At 37.2% G+C, this 12,503-nt stretch overlaps 1 protein-coding gene across 3 annotated transcripts in view; it reads left to right on the top strand.

Moving 5' to 3' along the window:
* The first annotated feature begins 318 nt into the window (after positions 1 to 318).
* The window catches only part of LOC110815996 (uncharacterized), a 32,559-nt gene continuing 20,374 nt past the window's right edge, over positions 319 to 12,503 (top strand). For 2 of the 3 annotated variants that reach the window (XR_015821820.1, XM_022043993.2), the window contains exons 1-3: positions 321 to 615; positions 1,886 to 1,959; positions 6,719 to 6,796. Coding sequence is in view for 2 of the 3 variants with exons in the window: in XM_022043993.2 (XP_021899685.2) it covers positions 573 to 615; positions 1,886 to 1,959; positions 6,719 to 6,796 (195 nt within the window). In the remaining variant the exon portion in view is untranslated. Of the gene's footprint in view, positions 616 to 1,885; positions 1,960 to 6,718; positions 6,797 to 12,503 lie in introns of all 3 variants that reach the window. The other variant, XM_088223463.1, reaches the window with a different exon arrangement.

Genomic DNA, 12,503 nt, shown 5'->3' with positions numbered 1-12,503 from the left:
AACTAAAATTTTATAAGTTAAATATGCAGAGTGGAATGCAGGTTTTAGGGTGGAGGTGGGAATGAGACAGAATTAGTAATATCTACACTTTCGTTCCTAATATTATTAATTAAAATTGACCGTCAATTTTATTTTATTAAACAATATTTAATAAAATATAAAAAATGATAAAATTATAATTTTTCAGTACAATATAAGTATGACTGATTTAAATAAAATAAATAAAAACTGATTAGTTTAAAAACTGTTAAAATAGTGATTTATAATTTTTCTTAATTGAAATATTGATTTAAAATTACCAGGGACTGCGTCGTTTTAGGCAGAGAATAAAGAAAAACCTGCGTCGTTTTAGCCAGCAAATGTCCGAGCAGCAGTGGCAGGTTTTGATTCCGAGTTTTCTGACTCACTGAACCACTGGGAGCAAGAATAAAACCCACAAACAGAAATCAGTACCTTGTTCCCGAATACATTTTCAGTCCTGATCGGCTTTTCTTCAATTTATCCATCCCTCATGTCGCCTTCTTCTACAGAATAGTCTTCACAGTCCTGTATAAATTGCGCATTTACTGGCCATGGCTCTTCCTCTTGGGAAGTTGACCATCATCGTCGGCGCAGGTCTGTGAATTCCTTAGCGTCTCGGATTTCCTTAAATTAATTAATTTTAGAACTAGTTTTACGTTGGCTGTGCCAGTTTAATATTAGGGTTTTTGATAAACCCTCATCCTAGTCGAATAAACAATAGTTGGGAAGTAGTGTGATTTTTTTTTTCTTTCGATTATTTGTTCTCCTTTTAAGGTTAATTGATCAATTTTGGAGTTATCTACGTCTTGATTGTTTAGATCATGTCGGAGTTCCGTAAGGTGGTACTTGATTGGGCTTTAAATTGGTATATAACCTGCTTCGGTAGCTGGTGCTAATCGGCAGCGGATGTGTTGCTGGTTTGGTAGTCATTTGATAATAAACTCATGGGTAATGTTAGCTGCAACTTGGAAATATGATCTTAAAACTCCTATTGCAGGAGGAGGAAGTCGTGGTGGTTAATATGCTAATTCATTTACTGAAGAGAGATAGAGCTAAATCTTTGGAAAATGTTGCAACTTTCTGTCTCAAGGCATTGTACTCCTAGAAATACAGGAAAAGCCAGGCTAGAGAAGTATTGGAAATTCCTTCAACAAGAACAATAATAGAGGAATAAAGAGGGAGTGGAGAAATAAATGAAAGCCTAAAAATCATGAGAAAATATAGGTTTTGTAAGCCTGATTTTGATCTCCATTAAGGAAAGTTCTTGTGTATACAGGGAATACATATTTGGTTATCTATTTACGAATATGAATATTTATGCCCTTTGAAGAAATTATGTGTATGAATATGATTGAGATAAACTAATGTAAGGGAGCTAAGTTGAGAGATAATATAGGAGTGAATTGGGTTGTGGGTAGACCGGTCAAAGAGGACTTATGGGCATGGAGAGGTTTATAGGGGGATTAGTACAATAATAATCAACTAGGTCTTATCCCTTTGGTTACCTTTTAGGAATAGAAAGATTTGAAGGTATAGAATTGTCTTTTCATAGTATTAAGGATGCTTTGACTGACATGTAAATACTTTTGTATAAGAATTACAATTCCTTGATGCTTTTTATATTATGACTCTTTTTATTGAAAAAAAAAAAAAAAAAAAAAAAAATTTGAGTGAAAACCACTTCTCACTACTTCCTTCCCACCTGAAAATGTTATTCCATGTGTATGCATATATTTTCAAATTAAATAGCTTATATCTTTAATCATTTTCTTTTCCTTATCTATTTGGAGTCAAATTTCATGTTATTTGCTATGTCAATGTGAAAATGATGACTTTCCTAATTTATTTATACTATTTCTATTAGGAATTGTTGGTTCTGTTCTCGCTAAAGAGGGGCGCATGTCAGATGTTTCTAATTTTCTCTCAGGTGCTTTCAAGGTATGTTTATGGCTAAGACCTGAATATGGTTCCAGGTGCTGAGAGTACCTGAAGCTTGAACTCGGTGCCCAAATTGGACTTTCTCTTTTCCTCTTCTCTCCTTCATTTCTTTGTCATGTACTAACCATCATGTACCTGAAGAAGATTGTTTATTAATTTAGGCGAGAGGAACAAACATACTTGTGAGATGGAGCAATGCAATTTCTTTTTAAGGAACATTGCTGTTATGTTTTTGATGTGTTGTTTTGGGGATATTACCTTAATTCTTTCCCTCCAAAATGAAATCTCAAATGTTTGGTGTGTTCTAGATTAATTGTGTTCTTCTAGTTTGTAGGACCTGAGGAATATAACTTTGTCTCTTAACTCCTTGATCATGTGTTGGGATTTTATGCTAGAACCTTGCATCTGTTTTTAGTTGCGTTAGTGCACTAATGTGGCACTGTTTGTTGGAAAGCCCCCAACTTTCAAAAATAAAATAATCAAGTATTAATTCTAGTTTAGAAACTGTAAGCTTTTTCCTCTTTAAGATGTAATATTAGTAGAAATTTTGTTAAGGCATTGACAAAGATGTGATATATAAATGACCTTGTAGTTAACAAGTCTGTCTCTAAATAATTGATGAGAAATAGGGAAATAATATCAAAAGTAGTGTTTTGGTTAGGCGATTGATAGAATTTTCCTGTTTTAGTGGGATGTGTTTTGGTTATGCAATGGGTAGAGTTTACTTGTTTTAATGGGAATCGAGGTCTAGGAACTTGTTGAGAATTTATACTTTATCATAGGTCATAATTGTGAAATGGTGCTCTGTGGTTAACGATTTGCGGTGCATGATTTATGGACCACTAGGAATCAATTGGGTGATGGTGGGGATTGTAAAAGAGGAAATTTGGGCATGGGGTGGGTTAGTTATGAAGAAGAAATTATAAAATTAATTCCTTTGACCATTTTCTGGGTCATATGGAAAAAAAGAAATTTAAAAGCTTTGAGGTAAAGAGATAAGAGCTTATAGGTTGAGAGGTAGATGGTACAATTATTTTGGATCTATTGTGTTGGGGCATGACATTATTAGGGATGAAGATTTTGGAAATGTTATAAACACCCAAACTCACTTGTAAATCTTTTGTGCATGGGTGGTACTCCATTGGTACCTTATTAATATGTACTTCACACTTTTTATTTTAAAAAAAAAATTGAAATGGTATTAAAAAAATGGAGAAAATAAGGAAGAATAGTTTTTGTAATACTGATATTCAGTTGAGGAGTGCCCTACTCTTTCTCTCCTTTATTTATAATTGCATTGTGCTTTTCTCCCCTTGTTGAGGGCACCTTGGGTTGGGCCATGTCCATCATGCTCCCAAGTAAGCTCTTGAATTGAGAAAAAGAATTGCAGTATTTTTTTATTGAAAAAGAACTATTATCAGAAAGTGAGGAAAAGTTGCAACTGAGGGGAAGAAATCCTCCTAAAACAACTGCAAAAAGTAAGTAGAAATCAACAGAGGTAACAACTTTCTAATCCATTTGTAGAATAGCCAAGAAGATATCTCTGAAGAAACTGTGGCCTTTGCCAAAAGAAGCAAAGGATCCATCCAAAGGAAAGACAAAAGGTTGTTGTGATCCTTGAAAAGTCTAGCGTTGCGCTCCAACCACAACAACCACAAATTAGCAAAGAGGAGAGCTCATCCCCATACCATCCTAGCTATCTTCTTAACACCCCCTCCCACATAAAATCAAACATATAAAAAACCATGGACCCTAGTCTAAAAAATATAAAAAAATATCATGGCATGGTCTTAGAGGGGGATTAAGATTGATAGATTTCATTTTCTAGGAAACATTGTCGAAGGAGATTGATATGTTTGGTGAAAAGAGTTTTTTTTTTTTCTTTGTATGAGATGTTTCGAGATTGTGGAAAACATCTATGGGCTAGGAGCTTGAGAGGTGTTAACACTTTTAGTATGCCACTAGTTGGAGGGAATTCTAGAGGAAGGTTTGAGAAAGGACAAGATCATGCTAGGTCTTTTTCCAGGGAAGTTAAGTGGAGCGACAATGGCACCCTTGCGTAGAAAAGATCTGTTAAAGAGAGTGTATTACATGCAATTAGGCTGAAAGACATTAGGTAAAATATACCCTATGTAATTAATATAATTAATGATCTATTTTCTTTTTAATTCTAGAAAACCTGTATACATAGAGCTGTGATATTTAGTAAAATGTAAATTCGCCCATTCTTAATATGGTATTAGAGCTCTAGGTTGAGAAGCCTTAGACTCTTTCATAAACTCTATTCTCCTTTCATTGCTGAAATAAGAAAATTCTGAAGTGGGTCAGATTTCATTGTCGACCGCCACCCTCCAATTGTCGGCCACCATGAGCCCGGCCATCTCCACCATAAGTCGACTTCATAGTCGGTCCTAGCCGCCAGAATCACATGGCCAGAAGTAGCAAGAGGGAGCTGCTCAGCCGCTAGCCACTGGAACTGCGTGCCTAGACTTACATAGCCTCTATTTGGCCAGTCACGTCTCAGCCGTGCGCTCAGCTTCCTCTGCCACGTGCTCGGCTTCCTTGATTGTGTCAGCCATCTGCACACATAACTAGCTGTGGCTCCTCTTACAACGCGTACCTCTGTCCAATTTGCTAGGACCTGCGGGCCACCTTCTCCAGCCACATGCCGCCTCCTTCCTCAGTCGCTCTAGGCGAATTGGTTCTGTCTAGGACTGATAGCCACACTACCTTTTGGTAACATCCTTCCCATGATTTTTTATTTGACTTTAATTACCTTACAACTCTTACAACATGTTGGAGGTTGCATCCCAACTTACAAGACCAAATTTCCACATGGGGAATCTTACCCAAAGCAACATCGAATTTCAGCTAATTCAGGCTGCTTATCGCTTCATCAGGAAGGACTATTGAGTTGGTAGCAATTAATTCAGATTATTTTCAATGGAAAAAGAATACTCAACCACCTTGTGGGCACTAGACCAAAACTAGGAGACCCAACCTTTGACACGTGGGATTAGGAAAACTCAATAATAATGACTTGGCTCTGAAACATTATGTTGTCAGAGATAGTTAAAATAGTTATATTCATTTCTACAACCAAAGAAGTGTGGAACGCAATTAGGAAACTTACTCTAAAGTTAACGATGCAACCAAAATTTATGACTTGAACGTCAAAACATAGTTCATAAAGCAAGAAAATAGGGTAATCACTGAATATTTTAACATATTGAAAGGTTGGTGGCAGGAATTGGATCAATATCGTAATCTTACTACGGACCTCAATAGGGATGCAATCCGTCTCAATCCAAATCTTGGGTTAAGGTGAAATATCATCATTAAATGAGGTAATTGCTACTGTATCAGCAAAAGAGAGTAGAAGAAGGATCATATTAGAATCCTGACCCACTAACATTCTAGACTATCATTGATAAGATGAGGATAGACAATATCTTTTTTTTTTTTAAATAACAAATATAAATGGTATCATTAAGTATAGGCACCAAGGAGGTGCAGACCAATGTACAAAATGAGGATGGACATTATTTATTCTCCAACTTGAGGGGAAGAACTAAAGAGATTGTATATATGTAATTAGGCTAAAGGACATTAGGATAAAATACTCCATATGTAATTGATGTAATTAATGGTTTATTTTCTTTTTGATTCTAGAAAACTTGTATACATAAAGTTGTGATATTTTATAAAATACACATTCAACAATTCTTAAGAAGATCCATTCACAATAATCTTACCATGTTTAATCACCCAACCACTCTTCTCCTGCCCATATTTTACCCTAATCACCTTCCACCAAAAACCTTCCTGGTTGATCATAAAATTTCAATGTCAATTACCTAGAAATACTCTATTAAAGCTCACCAAAGACTCGATACCAAGTCCCCTCAGTTCTGAAGGAAGTTTGACTACACATGCTACTATATGGAATCTTCTTTGTTTTTTAGTACGGCCCGAAACAACATTGGGTGAAGCTTTCGAATTTTTGAAGTTTTTTTCCACTTTCTTCTTTCTACCATGTGCCTTTGGAGACAATTCCACTCACACTTTTTGCCCAAAGAAATGACCAACTTAATTCCCGAAGAAATCAAGAAAAGAGAAGGATCTCTATTTTCTTTTGCAATGCCTAATGACAAGTTAACTTTCCTCTGGAATCTTTTTCTCTTGGAAAAAAGATCAATTTCCTACATCTGGACATGGGAGAATGCCTGTCTTAGATCAATTTTGCGGATACCCAGTATATTGAACCCATCCTAGCAAGTATCTTCCATACTTGAAGTAAAAAGTATATTATCTCTATTGCTTTGCAGTTGAAAATGGCTACTCACCTTTATAATATATCATCATCCTTGGAATCATTGATTATAAATGTATATTTTTCATATTCAGGCAGCAATTTATCAAGAAGCAAGCCTTCATCTACTCTCAAACTTGAATAAATTTCATCTTCAGAACATAATAACCTATCATCATTCATATTACAGTCTTTGGCGCCTTATATTGATATACTTTTCTTTTTTTTTTTAATTAAAAAAAGTGATGAGTATAAAATTGGAACTAGAAAGAAAAGATGCTTTATTTAGTTGTCTTTGGGGCTCAAGAAATTTCAGATTTACAGTGATTTCTTCATATCTTCTTTACGTATTTTACTTTGGCAATGCGATAATAGATGACCTTAAATGTTGGATGTGTACCATGTTCTGTACAGTTTTCTCATAATGTTTTTGGTCACTTGTTGCAGATTGTTTTTAAGCAACTTAGACAAGATGATTCTTCATCGTCAGTTACCAAGCCTCGCAGTGACTCTTTGATGGCTCAGGTTTCCATTGTGGTTTATACTTGACTAATAGAAGTCGTGTTATTCTAATTAACTGTCATAGAACAGATGAAACTCTGACATTTGAAACAACTTAAGTCATACATTTTGTTAGCTTGAAATATGCCTCCAAAATGATTAAATTGTTAAGGGATGTTTTTTTCTCCTTGAATGGTTTTGTTTTCTGCATGATAGTTTTTCTTTTCTTTCTTTCTTTCTCAATGGTAAAATGACATAGTTCTTTCTTAAATATTCATTTTTGATTTGCCTTATTATGGTTGGCTGGTTGAATACCAAGGAAATTGCTAGCAAATACTTCGAGGATTTCTAAAAGACTGTACTTTCTTTATGACAAAATGTGGCTGATCTAGGGAGTTTCAATGTTTTGGAGCTTCTTTAGGCACCATTGTCTTATATTTGTGTAAAAGTAAAAGTTGATGGCTGCACTGAAAACTAATGGAAAGAAAACTTAATCAAAAAGAAGATTGTGTTGCTGTAGAATTTTAAGATTGACATGAATTTACTGTTGCTGTTTCTATAGCTTCGGGATTTTTTGTGATTGAGTGAATAGTTGCTAGGAATTATGTTTTTTTTTATAAGAAGAAATGCTGTATATTCAGAGTATCAAGGGAATGAAAAACCTGTATGCATAAATCTATACAGGTCTAACAAATATCAATAAAATTCCCAAGATCGTCACTGAAATGCAGAGGTTGACCTCTAATGAAAAATGCAAGACCTGGAACCAAGTGTCCTTAAATCTATCATAAAATTAGAGTTAGCTTCCATGAAAGCCCTTTTATTCCTTTTATTCCAGATGACCCAAATGGTAGCAAGAGGGATAAGCTTGTCAATCTTCTTGTTACTCTGAAATCCTTTCCATGCCCACAACTCTTCCCTGCTAGTACCGGCCACGACCTAGCTCAGACTCAATAAACCATCCATAGAGTTGTCTAAGATTGGAAAGGAGAAATGGAGCTTCGTTCGTTGAAACTTTGTCTCAACCAACAAGGGAGGGGAGCCGGGTAGGGCAGGAGGGGAAGGCGGGTCGAGTAGATTTGAATTTTGAAAATAGAAAAGGAGGTCACGTGATAGGGGATAGGCGGGAATCCATGAATGGGAAATGAAGAGGGGCCGAGACTGGGAGGAATAAATGGGCCGAAAGGAAGGAGGAGATTGTTATGGGCTACAAAAGGAAAGTGGGTGGACCAACCTGGACCAAGCAGAAAACAGGATCGGAAACGTGTTCAAATTTAGAAACCAAAATGGGTCAAATTGACTTGCCAAAAAATAAACCCGTAATGGTCCTAGACATGTGTATTTTGTCTGTACTCGAAAAAGAAAATAAGAAAGGAGAGAGTGAAGATAGGGCTCAGGTGGAGAAGGTGGACGACGAAATGGGAGGCAAGATGTCGAAGGAGGATGAAGAGAACAAGGAGGGGAGTGAAGACGGGGCCGAAATTGAAACTTTAGTGGCAGATCACATAGAGGGAGAAGGAGAGGAAGGATGCAAGGGTGTTATTGATGTTTTTTGGGAGGTGGCGTATGGTGTGCCGAGGATTAACCTCTATGATATTTTTTTTTTTTGAATAAAAAGTATAGTATATATTATGTTAGCATAATATATACTACCACTTATGTACAAAAGCTTTACATCATGTTAGCATATCAATGACATTCTCAAAATTTATATCATTAATAATGTCATGTTCTAACAAAATAAAAGCAAAATAGTGAATCCTCATATCTTTTAATCTATTGGAACTATTCTCAATACTATCAAAAGGCCTACCATTTTTTTTCTTCTAAATGACCGAAAAAAGTCAAAGGAATCAATTTAGCAATCTCTTTTTTAACATAAAGCCCGTCCCACGCCCATAATTCTCTCTCAACAGACCCCGCAACAACCCAATCAATCCCCACAAGGCTGTATATCAAACACCATAAGCTGTATACTAACAGGCACCATAATAAGAGATGGTTACACGATTCCTCCACTTGAAAGCAGCAATAACAGCTGTTAACCAACACTCTACCTCTAATTCTCAACTTATCAGTAGTAAAAATACTCTCCCAACAAGCCTCCCAAGCAAAAAAAGCCATATGGAGTGGAGCCTTTGTTTTCCAAATTTGCTTGGCTGGAAAATTATGCCTCGTCACATTCACTTTACTGCTAAGATGATTGTAGTAAGACTTGACTAAGAAATTGCCACTTTTTTCAAATTTCCATTCAATCCGGTCCACTTTGTTGTCAACCACCTGCCCAGCCAGCATTTTCATCAAACCCTCATATTGAGCAACCTCGCAATCATTCAAATTCCAAATGACATTGAAGATCATACAATTTTGTCATTAACAGCCAGGTAAGCTTCCTCAACTGTCATCTCCTTAGATTGTGCAATATTGAAAATTCTGGGAAAGTGACTCTTTAAACAACCCTCCCCAATCCAATCATCCTCCCAAAAAATGATCTTGTTACCTCTCCCCAACTTCCAAGTGACATGTTGAAAGTTGCTCCATTGCATTAAAATTTTTCGCCATAAGCCTTTACCATGGGATATGGGAATTCTGCTTATAAAACCTCTATGATATAATGGTGATGGATGAGTCAACAGAGGAGGCGTTGGACGTGATGCCCATTCAGTGTGATGATCTTCAAAGGATCCAAGACCAAATGTACTTGGTAGAGGAGGGAAACAGGGGGGAATTGTATTCTGAGTGAGTTCAGAGAAATTTCCTGAAGGTCAGGAAAGTGTTTGAGGTTTCTTTTCATGGGTTGGAAGATAGAATACTCAGTTTGATAAAGGAGATAGAAATTCGATATTTAGAGGAGGAGAAAGGTAAAAAATCTGTGAAAAAAATTAAAAGGAAGCCGAGGGAGGGGGAATGCAGAGAGTTAAAAAGGCTATAGTGGTTAGTTAACTATGAAGGGAAGAAGACTAGTAGAAAGGAGGAGGGGGTTCAGGATAGGGAATCATCTCCATGATTGGGAAAATAATTTCATGGAATGTGCGTGGTTTGAACGATAGGAAGAAGAGAGGTGTGATTAAAGGGTGTATTAGAAGATGGTAGCCTGATTTGGTTTGTTTTCTGGAAACCAAAATGGAGAAGGTTAAACAGCAGATAATAAATAACTTATGGAGGGATAGGAAGATTGTATCTCCCGGCAGCGGGTGCGGCTGGTGGAGTTTTATTAATGTGGGATGGGGAAAAATTCAAATGCAAGGAGGTTGAGAGGGGAAGGGTGACCTTGTCTTACTTATTTGAACAGTGCCACGGTGGGAAGTCTTGGGTGTTTTTCGAGGTATACTGTAGAGGTAATAGGGAAGAAAAAGATTGTTTGTGGAGTGAGCTTCAATTATGTAAAGTTAAATGGGGGGGGGGGGGGAAATGGGTGGTTGGGGGTGATTTCAACATGGTGTTGCATAGTAGGGAGAGATCAGGGGGAACACAAATCATGGGGAGATTGAGGAATTTAGAGAGATGTTGGACAAGTTGGACTTGGTAGATTTGTCGCTTGTGGGGAGCAGATGGACTTGGCCTAACACAAGGGATAGCTCATCATGGTCGAGAATCAATCGATTTTTAATTTCTAATATCTTGCTAATGCAGCTTGCAGGGTTAAGTCAAAAGATGTTGCAGCGGCCTATATCGGACCATTTTCCTATTTGTATTGTTCCGGAAGGCATCATTTGGGGTCTGAGTCTGTTTAGGCTAGATAATAAATGAATCAGATTGGAAGGGTTTAGGGAGTTGGTGGAAAAGGTGTGGAAGCAGTGTTGTGCGGAAGGTACGGGTAGCTACATTTTTGCCTCCAAATTGAAGGCATTGAAATCTGAAATCAAGAAGTGGGATAGGGAGGAGGGGAGTAAGGCAGATATGATGATTAGAGAACACCTTGAGGAGCTGGCTGTGTTAGATAACTTGGATATGGAGGGTGGGTTATGTGAGAAAGTGAAGGAGAGGAGAATTAATCTAAAAAGGGAGATAGCTACCAATATGAATATGGAAGCTATTTCATGGAGACAAAAGGCGAGGGAGAAATGACTTAAAGAGGGAGATAGAAATACTAAATATTTTCATTGTTTGACAAATTTTAGAAGGAATAATAACTATATTGAGGGGATGTGCATTAATGGCGAAAAAGTTAGAGACAACTCTGAGCTGAGGCAGAAGGCTATGGCTTTCTTCCAGAATCTGTACAAGGAAGACGGGGGCTGTAGACCTCGTTTGGATGATCTGTCATTCAAACAGATCTGTGCAGAAAGTAAGGAGGGGCTGGAGGTTCCATTTATGGAAGAGGAGGTCTTTTATTGCTTGAAAGAATGTAATGGGGATAAGGCACCGGGGCTCGATGGGTTTCATATGATAGTTTTTCAGGAATTTGGGGATGTGATCAAAGTTGAGGTGATGGTGCTTTTTCAGGATTTCTACAGAACGGGTTCATTTGTTCATTCTATTAACACTACTTTCTTGGTAATTATCTCAAAAGTTTTTTGTGCCAATAATATCAAGGATTTCATGCCGATTAGTCTCGTGGGAAGTCTATACAAGTTGATTTCAAAGGTATTAACTAAAAGAATATCCAAGGTCTCAGGTGAGATAATCGGGGAGAATCAGAATGTTTTTGTGGTAGGAAGACAAATACTCGATGCAGTTATGGTGACCACTGAGACTGTCGATGATTTATTGGGGCAGAAAAAAGAAGGTATAATTTGTAAAATTGACATGGAGAAGACTTATGATCATATGTGTTGGGATTTTGTTATGTACATACTTGAAAGGTTTGGTTTCAGGTATAGATGGAGGAAGTGGATTATGATATGCATTTCTATGACATCGTTTGCTGTGTTGGTAAATGATGGCCCTTCATCTTTTTTTAGGGCCTCTAGAGGACTCCATCAAGGAGATCCTTTGTCGCTTCTATTATTTCTTACAGTTATGGAAACTTTCAGTAGGTTAATGGATAGGGCTAGAGAACTTAATATGGTAAAAGGCATCTCAGTGGGGGGTAGGGGCATCTATGGTGAAGGTATCACATCTTTTCTTCGCGGATGATGCTCTCATATTTTGCGAACTGGATATATCTTCTTTGCTGCATTTGAGATGCATTTTGTTGTGCTTCCAATTGGTTTCCTGTTTGGGAATTAATATGAGGAAGATGGAAATGGTTAGTATCGGTGATGGGAGGGATGAGTTGAATTTGGCAGGGGTTTTGGGGTGTAAGGTCACTACGTTGCCTATAAAATACCATGGGCTCCCTATTAGTGGGAAATTTAAAGATGTTAGTACTTGGGACTGTACTATGGAAATGGTTGAGAAGAGGCTTGCGAGGTGGAAGAGGAACTCTTTATCAAAAGGGGGGAAACTTTGATTAAAAGCACGTTGGCTAATTTGCCAATATATTATCTTTCTATTTTAACTTTTCCGGCTAGTATTGCGGCTAAGTTTGAAAGAATCCGATGTAGATTCCGTTGGGGCCGATGATGGGGGGAATAAGAAATATCATTTGGTGAAATGGGATGAATTGAAGAATTCTATGTATGGTGGGGGACTTGGTTTAAGATCTATAGTGGAGATGAATTTTGCGCTTCAAGGTAAATGGTTGTGGGGGTTTCTCAGTGAGGATAAGAAATTATTGAAAAGGGTGGTGGATGCAAGATGGGGTGATTGGGAACAAGATGGGGGTAGAAGAGGGAAGTATAAACTG

This window comes from Carica papaya, chromosome 6 (assembly GCF_054855325.1).
Source record: "Carica papaya isolate Zhongbai chromosome 6, ASM5485532v1, whole genome shotgun sequence".
Lineage (NCBI taxonomy): Eukaryota > Viridiplantae > Streptophyta > Magnoliopsida > Brassicales > Caricaceae > Carica > Carica papaya.
Note: the sequence above shows the minus strand (reverse complement) of the source record. Positions and strands in the feature narration are given on the sequence as shown.